Source organism: Leptinotarsa decemlineata, unplaced genomic scaffold, assembly GCF_025532065.1.
Source record: "Leptinotarsa decemlineata unplaced genomic scaffold, Ldec_3_MD MMD2_tig00000505_RagTag_RagTag, whole genome shotgun sequence".
Taxonomy (NCBI): Eukaryota; Metazoa; Arthropoda; class Insecta; order Coleoptera; family Chrysomelidae; genus Leptinotarsa; species Leptinotarsa decemlineata.
The window spans coordinates 9,391,710-9,405,385 of record NW_027412549.1 but is presented as its reverse complement, the minus strand read 5'-3'; the positions used below and the strand labels follow the sequence as shown (position 1 = coordinate 9,405,385).

The window sequence follows — 13,676 nt, the reverse complement described above, 5'->3', positions numbered from 1 at the left end:
CTGTACTACTTTGTGGAAAAAAGCTAGGCATTGATTCAACATTTGCTACTTCGATTCATGACATTCAATTTCGATTATAATATGTGTCTTGAGAATATCTCTATAATTTTATAAATGAAAATATAACGCACCTTGTTTTCAAGTGAGTCCTCCATAGCTCTCCCTTCCTATATTTTATTTATATGTCAAAAAGTGCTCGACTCATCGCTCTCCTTCCTATATCTCATTCTCATGTCCAGAATATCAACTTGTTTGATCTTCCTCTTGAAGATGTTCACTTGGTGGTCGAAACACATGTCGAGGTGTTAAAATAATGGTTTGGTGTTGGGAAAAAACTCCAATAATATTCATTACTACACTAAAGGTTCCAAACAGTGCATCACAAGTAGTTTTTTTACTGAACTGATGTTGGGAACATCAATGATAAGTATATGTTAGAATAATCAGAAAATCCCCAGGTCATATATTCGAAACCCATGGTGTACTCAAATGTATTCTCTGTAGTGATTCTATGAGTTAATTTGGCAATGCTTTTCAAAAAGTATTTCTTATAGGAGCATTCTCATTTGTTTTCAATTCTATGAACATCTCCTTCTTCTAGAGACCCCAACAAACATTAGTTAATATATCCTTCTTGAACAATCATGTACTTCAGGATCATTTAAGATAATATTTTGATTAATTTCTATACAATATCATTTGTCCTTTGTCCTACAAAGTAGGACAAAGTAAAGTTACTTCCTAGATTCTAATTTAGGATTTTTCAAATTTTACTTGTTTTATAGCAGCTCGAGGAATAGTATATTGAATGTTTTGAAGTGTTAAAAATGACTAAATACCATTTGTATTATTTCAGTTCTATGTCACGCGAAAAGTCTGATGCAATAGATAATATTTTTGGTTGCCACTTCAATCTGCTTATCATAGGTTACGGACGTAAGAAGTCTTCCCTTTCCTAACTTCTGAACAGGACTACATATTGAAGTGGAATTCGTTATCGGTCGGTAGCCGGGCGGTTCGACGTGGGTGCTTTGTTCACTCAGTCAATCGGCCGATGTGTGAGTCGATGGTTCAAGTCCCAGGCTGAACGCTCGATTTTCACTTGCTTTCGTCCAATCCGTGTTAGGAATCACACGTTGAAAGGTAAGACCTCGTTAGTCCTCAGCTCGCACAAGTTTCGACTTCTGAAAGTTGTCGTTTGTGAGGCTGCGATAGATATGTATTGAAAGTTCATAAATTAACAAGTAAAGCATGTACCTATACTCGCAAAACTCTACGTAACTCAGAATGAATAACTGTAGTCAATTATTTTTATTAGATATTTATTGAATGCATGTCATGTCAGTGAATGGTAACAAATTTCTCATCTGCATTTCTTGTCGAAAACCTACCACGTTTCATAACAATTTCACAATTAACACACCATTGGCAGAAAATGCTGCAGCAGTAACCGAAATGAAAACAGACAATAATTTCAGAGCGATTTCTGGTTGTCCTTCTGAGAGCCTGAAAAAATTAAATACAAGTTAGTTGTGATTTGATACGAATAAATTTACGTGATCTGATCATTTCCAAATTGATTTCAATTTAAGAGCCACCGGTAAACAGTTGCTGTTTAAACTCTGATTGTTCAACTTAATTCGGTCAAAATGAAATTTTCTGTTACATTTCTTGAGATTTACAAATCTGATTCAGAAATGGATCTCGTTTCTGTATTTATTCCTGAATAGCGACCTACTGGAAGTGACTAGCAAACAATTTAGAGTAAATGGGAGAAAAAACGCTGGGAAACTTTTTTCTACATTTCACACTCACCCAGGCACACTAAGACAACCGACGTTTATCAATAAACCGCCACTTATATTGTATAGAACAATAAATAGAATAAACTGCCAATCTTTATCAAAAACTACCGGTAAGTGACTCCTTGGTTTGGCATTGCAAAAAATAATGATTCCCACCGAAAGGACCGTTCTCATCACCGTTCCACCCATCCAAAAAGTAAAATTGGATCTCTGAAAAATAAATATTAGAATAGACAAAGATCCGTTAAATAAAGGATCGCTTAGATATCTTGAATTTCTCGATAATATTAGTTTCGGCAATTGTTTTTGAATCATGTAGCTTTTTGATAAACCCTACATCTGAGTAATCTGAAAGATATGTGACTCACTATCTTTTTTGTTTCAGATCAATATCAACTGTCGAAATTTATAAAGAACGAATCGAAATTTTTGCAAATCTATTAAACAAACTCGCATTTATGCATGTGGATTTCTGACAAATCGAGGCAAATTGAGACATATTGGTCTTCTTTAGAGAGAAGTCTCAAATAATGACGAAAAACGAAGTAATTTTTTTGTATCAGAGATGAAAATTAAAATTAAAGAAACTTTTAATTTCATTTCATGTATGTTATTTGTATCCTCCAACATAGGCCACCCTCAACTTTGAAATTTCAAACACAGACCTCTATATTGTGTTAACATGTTTTCAAAATGTCATATATCATACAGTTATTTCCTTTCTGGGATTTCTAAAAGCTTCATTGGAATGCATTCCATAAATTACCAGTCGACAATAAACTGTCATTTATTGAGCATTGAAATTACTGTACCTAATCCATCTCCCTTCATCACGTCAAATACCTTACCGTAACTCTTCCCAGAGAAATTATCTGTCCCACCAAGCTACTAACATCGGATAGCAAAAAAACAATAACTGGGGTGAAATATTTATCTGAAAAAGTATAATATTATGATTATTTCCACCAGATCAAGAAATATATTCAAAATATTCAGTCATATACTCGTATTATGAATAAACTGTCTCGTTACTTGATGCAAGTCTACACGCTACTTTCATCGGTTGAACTGGTACCTACTTCAAAGTATTCTACGATATTCTTTAAGCAGAAATTATATGAATTGAAGGGGTTATATCTTTGGAAGTGATTATTTTTGGGAAAGAAAGTAGAAAACCAAAAACTTTCTTTCCCAGAAATTATACTATTGTGTCGTGGTGTGTTGTGATGCTATCTGACGTGACGGCGAGTGTGCAGACTATTATTCTGTCGTGTCGGGGCCAGGGCTGCTCCTGGCTATACAATTGTAGGAATGGCTATACAATTCAATATTTTTTCGTACATGCATACCACATTGACGAAAAACATACATTTTGATTTCATTTGGTTTTGAATTGATTCGAACGAGGCCACGGTATATATTTACAAATTTCAATCACTTCGTCCTTCGATAGTCAAGTAATCTGTCTATTTCTGTCTTCCGTCTAATTATGATAGGCGTGTCCGTCTGTCCTAGAACTCATAAAAGTCATAGATCACGATCACGTCAATCACAGAGCACCAAGCACTTATTTTTCAGAGTAGTCAAATGTCAAATTTGTCGAAAACCACTGACTCTAAAAGAAAAATAAATCCACAGTGAGAAAAGAGAAATGACGAATTTTAAATAAATATTTATGAATGGTAGTTGGTAGTTCACTTCACCCCTCTTGATTTTTGTTTTAGGAGACTTTTTGTTGTCATTTGATTTGATACATAATATAAGCTAAAGCTAGATTAGTGAATGCAGAATTTTTAATTAATATTAGTGCAAATAGTAATTAGATCAAAATATTTGCAATAACCACTTCAAAATATTTACATTTCACATACGATGGAGTGTCTGCGCATGCGCTAATTGCTTCATTCCATCTTTGCATCATGTGGGAAACTGTCACTTGTCAATTATTCTGATGACAGTGTTGGCGACTATTGATGCTATACAATTATAGCGAAAATTTTCTGCCAAAAAAATTATCCTATCAAATTTGTCTATTTCTAGTCATGTGTGTCGAAATAACCAATGAAACCATCATTACACTGATAACTACCCATGGATAGTTTTCACGGGTAGTTATCACTTATCTCATGACATTGCTAAGCAACCAACACAATAAAGTTGTTTGACATTTCAGTAATTCAATTTATTTCGAAAATGTCACTTCCTCGCTTTGGTGTTCAAAATGATGCGGCAATTGACAAAATCATTGAAGAAAATACATAAAAAAATACTGTCGATAGTAAAAAATACACTTGGAAAATATTTATGGAGTTTTGTGACGCGATAACTGGTATGACAATATGCCTCTGGGTAGAAATATAATCAACGGATGGACGAAATCTTCTGCTGAAGCAATTGGCTTGGATACGAAACAGAGGAAAATAACCAATCACTCTAATAGAGCAACTGCAGTCAGTCAACTAGCTAAGAGTTGAGTTCTAGAACAGCATTTGTTGAAAATTACTGGGCACAATAATGGAAATTCCATAAAACCTTATTGGAATGTTGATCAGGAACATCATAACCAAATAATCAATAGTATGCGTGGAAACACCTATGCAGTAACCGAGGCAAATACAGCAAGATCAACGGAATATCATTTTACGAATTATTCTTTCAATAACTGTGTGTTCAATAAATAATTTTGTTCGAATTGCAAAAAATTTCCTCACCGAATATCCCTCGAACATTGATAAATAACTCATAATTTCATCACAACTTCCTCAAGCACGTTATTTTAGGTAACATCCCTCCGCCTTCGGCGTCGGGATGTTACCAAATAACGTGCTTTCGAAAACTGATAAAATTATTTCGTTAGTTATCAATGTCCTTGGAATATTATAGCTGAAAAGCATACATTTTCATCTGTCATTTTCGTACAAAATTTTTTTACCTTGGAGCAGCACTGGTCGGGGCGCGCTCTGACGTTATTTCGAGTCAATACAGTGGTGGCCTTTGGAGTAAACGCATGCGAGTATCTACAATGTTTTCTTCCGATTCGGATAGTGATATTGAAGAAAACCTTGCGTGTCTGCAAATGTAAAGTTAACTCAAAAAGAGAAGAGAAAATATTGGGTTCATCCAGTAAATGATCTGAGAGGTAGTCGAAGCGAATATCATTCACTAGTGATGAAGAAAGATTTCATCAATATTTCAGAATGTCAAAGAATCAACATTCTATGGTAGAAAATGATTATAAAAATGCAAACCCAATTTTTCTAACAAGTTCAATACGTTCATTCGACATTTTGTGCACAAATAAATGCAAACGACTATTCTCTAACTAGTTAATGCATCAGATTAGAAACATACTAGTGTGGAGTGTTCTGTCGCGTCATAACCCCACCATCGTTCTGACGCCGATCGGGAATCGACCGATCGCTGTCACGACAGATCGCGTCCCGACACAATGCATTATAGTTATATAATTATAAACATAATAAATGTATGGATACGATATACTTGTGGCGCGTTACGACACACCACGACACAATAATATAATTCCGGCTTTATACACGGCGGTCACCAGCTACCCTCCATATTTTTTCAATGGCATGGTAGGTCGAGTGATACATCATTTGACAACTTTTTTGTTCCTTCACCACCTCTAAGTGTTTATGGAACTAGTTCATTCGGCATCGCTATCATTGAATGTTAAACGTATTAATTAGTAAAAAACATAATTTGCGCTGTTGTTTATTGGGGAAATCAACAACAAACAATATCAATGGGAACATAAGATACATTGCTCAAACTGATTATCATCTACTGTAACACGACAGCTTTCCTTATACTAATCTAGATATTCGATGTCAGCAATCGACATCCCCGATCAACTCTCTATCATATCTCTTATAGATTTGTAGAATTCACTCAAATAGTAGTTGCCCTGTATCCGTTTAGGCATGGACGAGACTATTCGTTTTTACTGTAATGGTTTTTTTTTTCTAGGAGCTAATTATTGCAGTACAATTTTTTTAAAATTTTCATTCTATAAATTGTATTCAAGACACGTGTTACACCAAGCTCGTTTCATCAGTTAAACTCATGCATCAAACTATTCCAAAATACTATATAGTTGTTCTTTCATATCGACTGATGAAATAAATAGACATAATTGTCGTTACTGGACTATGCTCAATTGTTGAATGAAACAAATTTACACAAAATTTGACCATTAGGCTCAGAAATTTTGGTACTCAAATTGTTGGATCATTCTTCAATGAAGATAATCTCAATGGAGATAGTAGCAAGTTACAGCAGGATGGCGCACATCCACATGTCGATGTTCGGGGAATACAGTTTTTAAACGAACGTTTTACAATGCGTTGGATCGACAGAAGAGTTCCAGTGGACTGACCAGCTAATTCAACTGATCTCACACCATTGGATTTTTTCTGTGAAGACACCGGAGGTAGAAAATTCACTCTACTACGTGTACAAATCTAAAGGAGCCGCGACAAAGAATTGTTCGAAAAAGCCGATTTCCTGGAGATGTAAGGAAAGCATCGTAAAGTCGGCTCTAGTATTGCATGGGCATAGGTGATAATGTTCGTTGTTGGTTCTTTTCATCAAAAAGAAAATAGCACATTTTTTGTTTCTTCTCGAATAATATGTACAGCATATGAATTTTTTATAACAAATGAACCAATTTCGGAAATATTGGTCTCTGACTTACAGAGGAAATTGAGTTTCCTTTGGAACTCTCCGTATAATAGTAGGTAGTTACACAATCAAATTGAATAAAAAATAACTCATTCAGATGGAACAGAAAAATTTTGGAGAAAAAAACACAACGCAATATTACTCCTAGGAAAACAGATGAATTATAATTGTGTTGATTCTTGGCATTTTATGAAAACAAGTTCAACAGTGATGGATGAATACCTTCTTGTTGGTTGTTCAAAAGTTGTATATCAGAACATGAATTCTTCTTTATCGAAAGTAATAGAATGTTATTTGAAAATTTGAATTTGAGAAGTGGAAATTGCCCATGAATCTATCATGTCCTCTGTATTTTGAATGTGGAATACTGATAAGAAAAAATAAATGTGAACACCAAACTAGAAAAGAAAGTTTCCATGAAAATACAAAAATTAAAACAGATAACAAATCATTCAAAAATATTGGAAGGAAATTATAGTGAAAATGAATGAATTAACAAAAAAATAACGGGCATATCTATGGTAGATATAGAAGAATATATTTTGGAATGTTCCGAGACATTCCAGAAAGATAGTAGTTGAGGAAAGAAAAAGAAATTGCAAAGAAGGTCTTTAAGGAAGATTTAGTGGCAACAAAAAGTGAAATATTAGAGCGAGTCGAAATATATTGTACACTTTTTGGAGGAATGGATTTTCGAACATTTAAAAATATCTGAAATACGAAAATTTCTTCAAAATACAAACCACCTATAACTCACTAAAATGTGAATTATTCTATTGAGATCCACCTTCACGTGGCCACCATGAGTACACATACTAATCGAGTTTTGGGACACTTGAAATGGTATCGAGGTATACCTAATATTTGAGGCACCAAATATTTCATACGTATCCTTTATATAGTTCAAATCGAATTAGGTTTAGACATAGCAGAAATGTTCTATTCAATCGATCCCCTGATATCTGAATGTGGACCAAAAGCGTGCAAGAGTAGAAACATCGTGTTCGAACTTTGCTCGATTTGGAAAAGATGCAGGCTCCATTTCAGAAACAACGTAGCAAAAGATAGAATACAAACGCTCTTGTTCTCCAAAGCCTAGAAATTTCGAGTTCATAAATCTGCTGGAAAAATTCCTGCTTGAATTTTTGGGATTACCAGTAATCATGATTGGATTCCTAAAAAAAGGATAGAACAATAACTGGGAATAATTAGTCAATGTTCCTGATCACTGTATAAAAGAATCAATGGGTATTTCACCGAAACGATGATGGAAGTTGAAAAAACCTGGTGTGCAGAAAAGTTCAGAGTTCACTGTGAAAATACCAGTTGAATAATTCTTTTATTTTTCAAGTCTCAAATTTCGTTTGCTTTCAAAGTAGGCTGGAAATTTTTCAATACATCCTTCTACATGCAAATTGGAATCAAGTACAAAATATTTGATATTCGTGACTTGTTATTCGAATAGTGCTTTCGATTTTCTTGTGACTGAATATGATAAGACTTTCTAATAATAATATTGCACTCACTTGCCCAAGCACTCCCATCTCCATAGTTTTGTGATTCAACCAAGCTTGTGACTGAAGGATCAATGCAATTCGTTGTAAAAATCACAGTGCCAACTATAGTAACTCCAGGCCATATCAGTTTAATAACATTTTTCATTTCTGACCAAGATAATGTATTTTTTTTCGTTTCTTGGTCTCCTGTGCTGTCTTTCGTGTAATAAGCATATAATTTTGAGTATTTTATGCCAAAAGATATACAAAAATTTGCCGTTACCAAAACAGTTCCTGTTAAAAAATAAATTAGAGCTCCATCTACGGCTGAGTCGGTGACAGATATACAAATGATTTGAAGTAGATCTGTGAGTATTCCTCCACTTTGTCCCAAGAGAAACCATTTCATGAAATTACTGGGAAATTTTGCCACTAATACCATTGAAGACAGTTGGTAGACGGCAACTGCAGCTGGAAGTAAACAAAATAAGTTTGTTATGAATTTCATGTTCATATTGATGTCAACTTCATTTTATCCACAATGGGTATCACCAATCCCCATCATATTTAGAATGTGCCCGGTAGAGTTGACTACATTAATGAGCATTTTCTAGGTATTTTGTATGCCATTTATTTTACTCCGTAAGAATACTTATTTTCAGTACCAACCAATATGAAAATGGGTTAACAAAAGTAGTAATGTGACAATACTCAGGAAATATAATCAGTCATCAGGGCGTCAGATTTCCATCGAGATCAAATATATCATTCTTTCACTGTACAAAAATGAAAATGATCCTGAAAATTATAACTTTGCTGATAAATTCTCAGAATTTCAAATCACAAAAAAAATGTAGCTATCAAGAAAGTTATGATTCACTATCAATGATCTGAAGAAATACTGAATGATAGTTACTCTGATGATATGACATGCCATCTGCATTTTGACAAAAATCAACGATTCACATCAGCATAAACGTTAATCGGATACAATTTTTTCAAAGAACTTGTAGTTATTCTACTCGTCATTGTGTTTACCCAACGGGTGGGCGTGGAATGCGAAACCAATCCAAGTCGTCTTGTTTAAACAGTATATGTTTTGTACAATCAAAAAGGTACGTTTTTATATGTACTTGCATAGTTCTTTCTACCACGCCACATTTTTCTCTCACCAAAATAAAAATGCCGACTCTCGGCGCGAGTTTCGGTATCATAATAGCACCTAAAAATTCAGAGGCCGTACGCCTATGGCGTGTGTTCACTTTATTCGCTGTTGTTATTATTGTTTGTAGTTTTTGTAGTTGGTTATGAGTTACTTACCACAAAATCTTCTATAATATCGTTAAATTTCGTTTTTATATGAGTAAACGCCTATGGTAAAAGAACAAAATTGGCTCCGCACTTCGTTTCGAGGTCGCCGAGAACTGTGTGAATTCATGACTGAAAGTAGTGGGAGTGAACAAACTGGTTGATTTTTACTATGGTGGAGGTCAAATATAACCACTCACTTTGGACCTAACCTAACCGAAAGCATATGGCACTTTATACCTGCCAACAAAAAACATACAACCCTGCACCTCCAGAGTCATATACACTAGTGCAAAAATAAGAGAAGATTAGTTTATACTGTTTTTTTGGGTTAATCACCTTCCACAAACAAAAAAAAAGATAAATCAATAAAGAATCTTCTGATTAAACGGCAAACTGAAAAGTTCACCCCAAAAAGGTACAACGTAATATAAAATACTGAAAATTCCAATTAATCAGTAACCTGTCGTATTCATAAACTTTGCCTACAATTTGAAAAAAACTTGATTGAAAAAATTAAATATCGATACTTAGCATTCTTGAGTGATTAAGGTTTCGGAAAACAATCCTTTTCGGTTTTCAAAACCTGTATTCACTATGAAAATCTCGCCTCAAACTGTGTGTGATATTTCTAATTTCTGGAATGGAATGTCCAAATGTCACATGCGACAGTCCACAGTCTCTTCTCAGTACTGGCAATCAGGTACGATTCATTTCCACAGAATTATTCGCAATACACTTGTTACCTGTTGAAAGAATATATGCAGATTCTTTGATGTTATGATCAAAAAATCGATGAAAACTCTTTATACCACTGTTTATCGAAAGAAAACTCATACTAGCAGATATCTCCACTATAAATTTAATCACCACGCTATCGTCAAAAATGGTACAGTTAGATGCTTGTATGACAGAACAAAGACAGTTTTTAATTCAGTTCATAATATGACAGAGAAAATAACTATCATTAAAACAGTTTTGGAACAAAACGCATATCCAGAGCAGTTTCTGAAAAGAGTTTTCAATGAAGTTGATAAAAGCAATATACCTATGACATATTAGATCCCACAATCACCGCAAATCCAATAACAATACATATACCTCACAACTAACATCATACCTTATGTTCCTGGTTTGTCTGAGAAATTGAGACGCATCGGTTGAAAGTATAATATGAGAAAAACTTTCAGAACTGCTAACATATTGAGATCTCTTTTAACACGAATTAAACACGAAAATTCGGTTGAAAGAACGAAAGTTCTTATTTACAACATACCTTGTTCCTGTGGAAAAAGTTCATAGGTGAAACCTCAAGACCTCTTGATGTAAGAAAAAATTAACATCGTGAATATATAAGGAGAAGAATGAAACAAAAATCATCACCAGAGAAGCTCATGGAAAAATTAGACAACTCAAAGAATCCGCATAAATTATTTCAACTGGTAACAAGTGTATTGCGAATAGTACTGTTGAAATGGATCGTATCTGGTTGCCATTACTAAGAAGAGAGGTTGAAGACTGAAATATGTGGACTGTCGCGTGTGACATTTGGACATTCCATTCTTTTGACTGTCAAAGAAATTAGAAATATCACAGTTTGAGGCGAGATATTCATAGTGAATACAGAAAAACGAAAAAGGATCATTTTCCGAAACGTTAACCACTTGAGTACGCTGATCAACTATCAATTGGACTTTCCAGTAGTTTATATTATACGCACTAACTTTTCTGGGTGAACTTTTCATTTTGCCCTTTACCACACTTCAGCAATTTCTCTATTGATTTATCTTTTATTTTTTCAGATTATGGAAGGTTATGAACCAAAAAACCAAAAAATAGTATAAAATATTGAGTCCCCCACAAAAAATTGTCTTTTGAAGAATATTTAAAAGGAAAGATTAGTATTGTGTCGTATGTAAGACAGTCACAACCAACTAGTCTTGTCTATTCTTCCAGAAATCTTGTACAAAGTTCATTATACTTTTTTGTTAAACCACAAAGTCTACAGTCCACTCATTACCCAACAGACCAGTTCGCATCATTGGGAAATCTACGACTAATGCTAACGGCTACGTTATTGTTTCTATTTGCATCTGGACAAATTATTACTTTACATAATGAGGTGCGATAAATGTCTTTTCAAAAGTCATTCACTCATGATGATACATTGTTCACACAATTCAATTGTCAATATGTCAATGAACACATTTTGAACCACATGTTTTTGTTCCTATATGAAAGGCATGGGTGGTGGTCACCATGCTATCATTACTTGCCGGGTACTCTCATAGACGATATCAAAAAAATCATCGAAGTTACAGTTAATCTTGGGTGTTTCAATACATAATGTGAAAGAATAAGCAACGATGTGAGACCATTTTTTGAAATAAGCACCAGACATTCTTTAATATTCTTCACAATGGGGATTTTCATTCCTTCAATGAATTGTAAAGAATCTATTTTTGTATTTTTTTAAAGGAATGTATTTTATCGAGAGTTGCCTTTTTAATCCTCTTGAAAATAAGTGAAGATAGTTTATACCTATTTCCTGTCGTAAAATTCAACGTTCATATGTTGTTCATAATTTCCTTCAGTATTTCCTTTAGTTTATATCGGAATAAAACATTTGAGCACGATCTGCATATTGTTGCGGAGAGTTTTCATTTTTAAAGTTTTGTCATATTTTTGTTCAACGATGGAGAATCAGAAAGTCAAAAAATTATTTTCATAAACTAACATCTTGTAAAAATGAGTATACGTGTGTACTCATGTACGCACCCGTTAGTTAGGGAAGCCACAGATTATGCTGTAGACGACCCCTCCCGATATAGAAGGCCCCGACACTCTGTCGAATGAGGCCCTCATGTCCCCGGATAAAGGATGAATAACTTTTCATCCATCCCACCCCAGCCAGGTAGGGGTATCCCGTGAAGGGCGGCACTGATGTCTAAGGACTTCATGCCGTCATCTATCAGTTGTGTACCCATTGGTCCCTCTCAAGGCCAATAATCAGACAAAAGGGTAGGGGAGCTGGTCTCCAAACCTGGATGAAATCAGGATGACTCGTCACTCATGTACGCACGTAAGTTATACTTCGTTTTTTTAAATCATATCTTGCTGTGATTTATTTTATCATTCGTTTAAGTTTATTTATGTATTCCAAATTTTTATTAAAATTCATTTTGATACTATCGTCATGTTATTATACTGTGTGTAGCACAATTTGACGATGAATTTTATCATTCAAAAGATTACTATGAGAAAAAAAATCATATTTAATTTATCATTTGGAATGATTTGATTTTTTCGGATGCTTTGTTCACTCAGTTGCGACAGCCGGTAACGGAAAAACAGATATTTTTTTTAATAAATACCGTCAACTAACCTCAAATTCTACAAACTTACTCAAAGTAATATGTGAAAACCACTTTCATCACATATCACCATGATATATTATCTGAGATATGATACAGGGCTATTCAAATTCGTTTCTGTATATGGGGATCTCGTAAACGATAAGAGATAGAGTATCGGTTAAATTGTGGCAAAGTTGTATATTTTAGAGACCTATTCAATGATGTGAAGAAATCGAAAATAGCTCTCTTGGTTTTGGAGATATACAGGAAAAACCAAAAAATCCCAAATTATTATTTTGCCTATATATTTTCTATTCGCAGACATATTGAAAATCTGTCTACATTTTGCCATTGGCACTTGACGTGGGCTATCAGAATATGCCCATGAATCTTTCATATAGAGTGTCATCTGACTTGGGCCACCTCCATCTTCGTATTTTCAGATACAAACCTGTATTTTTTGTTGCAGTTTTTGAATCGTAGACGTTCACTTCATACTGAGAAATTGAATTTTATTTTATATTTCAAGATGTTTCGGTAATATTTGATTATAATTGGGTGAATTATTTCCATTCAAATTACGGCCCTGGAAATTGGTTCACTGACTTAAATGAAAACATAATAGCAACTTTCACGTCTTCCTAAGTACCGTAGAGTTTTTCTAGAGTTTTTTTTTCATTTCAAGATACCTATTCATATTTTTTCATATTTCCATATTGCTCTGAGAGGTTCTTACAATGAATTCCGAATAAGAAAACCTTCTATGATTATCTGAAACATATCTACAACAAAAATATATTATATGTGTTTTGATGAGCAAAAAAAGAAATGATAGCAATAATAACATCTCAAATGAACACTATAATTGTAATGAAAATTGAAATGAAGTAATTTACATACACAAAAAAATTAATGGCGCAATAAATGTTCGAATTGGAGTCCTTTCATTTCGAGACAAATTATGGGCTAATGAGATGGCTTGCAAGATCACCAGATCTTACTATTTT

At 34.0% G+C, this 13,676-nt stretch overlaps 1 protein-coding gene across 3 annotated transcripts in view; it reads right to left on the bottom strand.

The window, feature by feature from the left end:
- Positions 1–1,305: 1,305 nt before the first annotated feature.
- LOC111515224 (equilibrative nucleoside transporter 3) overlaps positions 1,306–13,676 on the bottom strand; it is a 32,415-nt gene continuing 20,044 nt past the window's right edge. For all 3 annotated transcript variants that reach the window (XM_074173887.1, XM_074173888.1, XM_074173889.1), the window contains 4 exons: positions 8,036–8,476; positions 2,654–2,739; positions 1,816–2,015; positions 1,306–1,506 (listed from right to left, as the gene is read on the bottom strand). In XM_074173887.1, the coding sequence (XP_074029988.1) occupies positions 1,398–1,506; positions 1,816–2,015; positions 2,654–2,739; positions 8,036–8,476 (836 nt within the window). In that variant the 3' untranslated portion in view covers positions 1,306–1,397. The remainder of the gene's footprint in view (positions 1,507–1,815; positions 2,016–2,653; positions 2,740–8,035; positions 8,477–13,676) is intronic.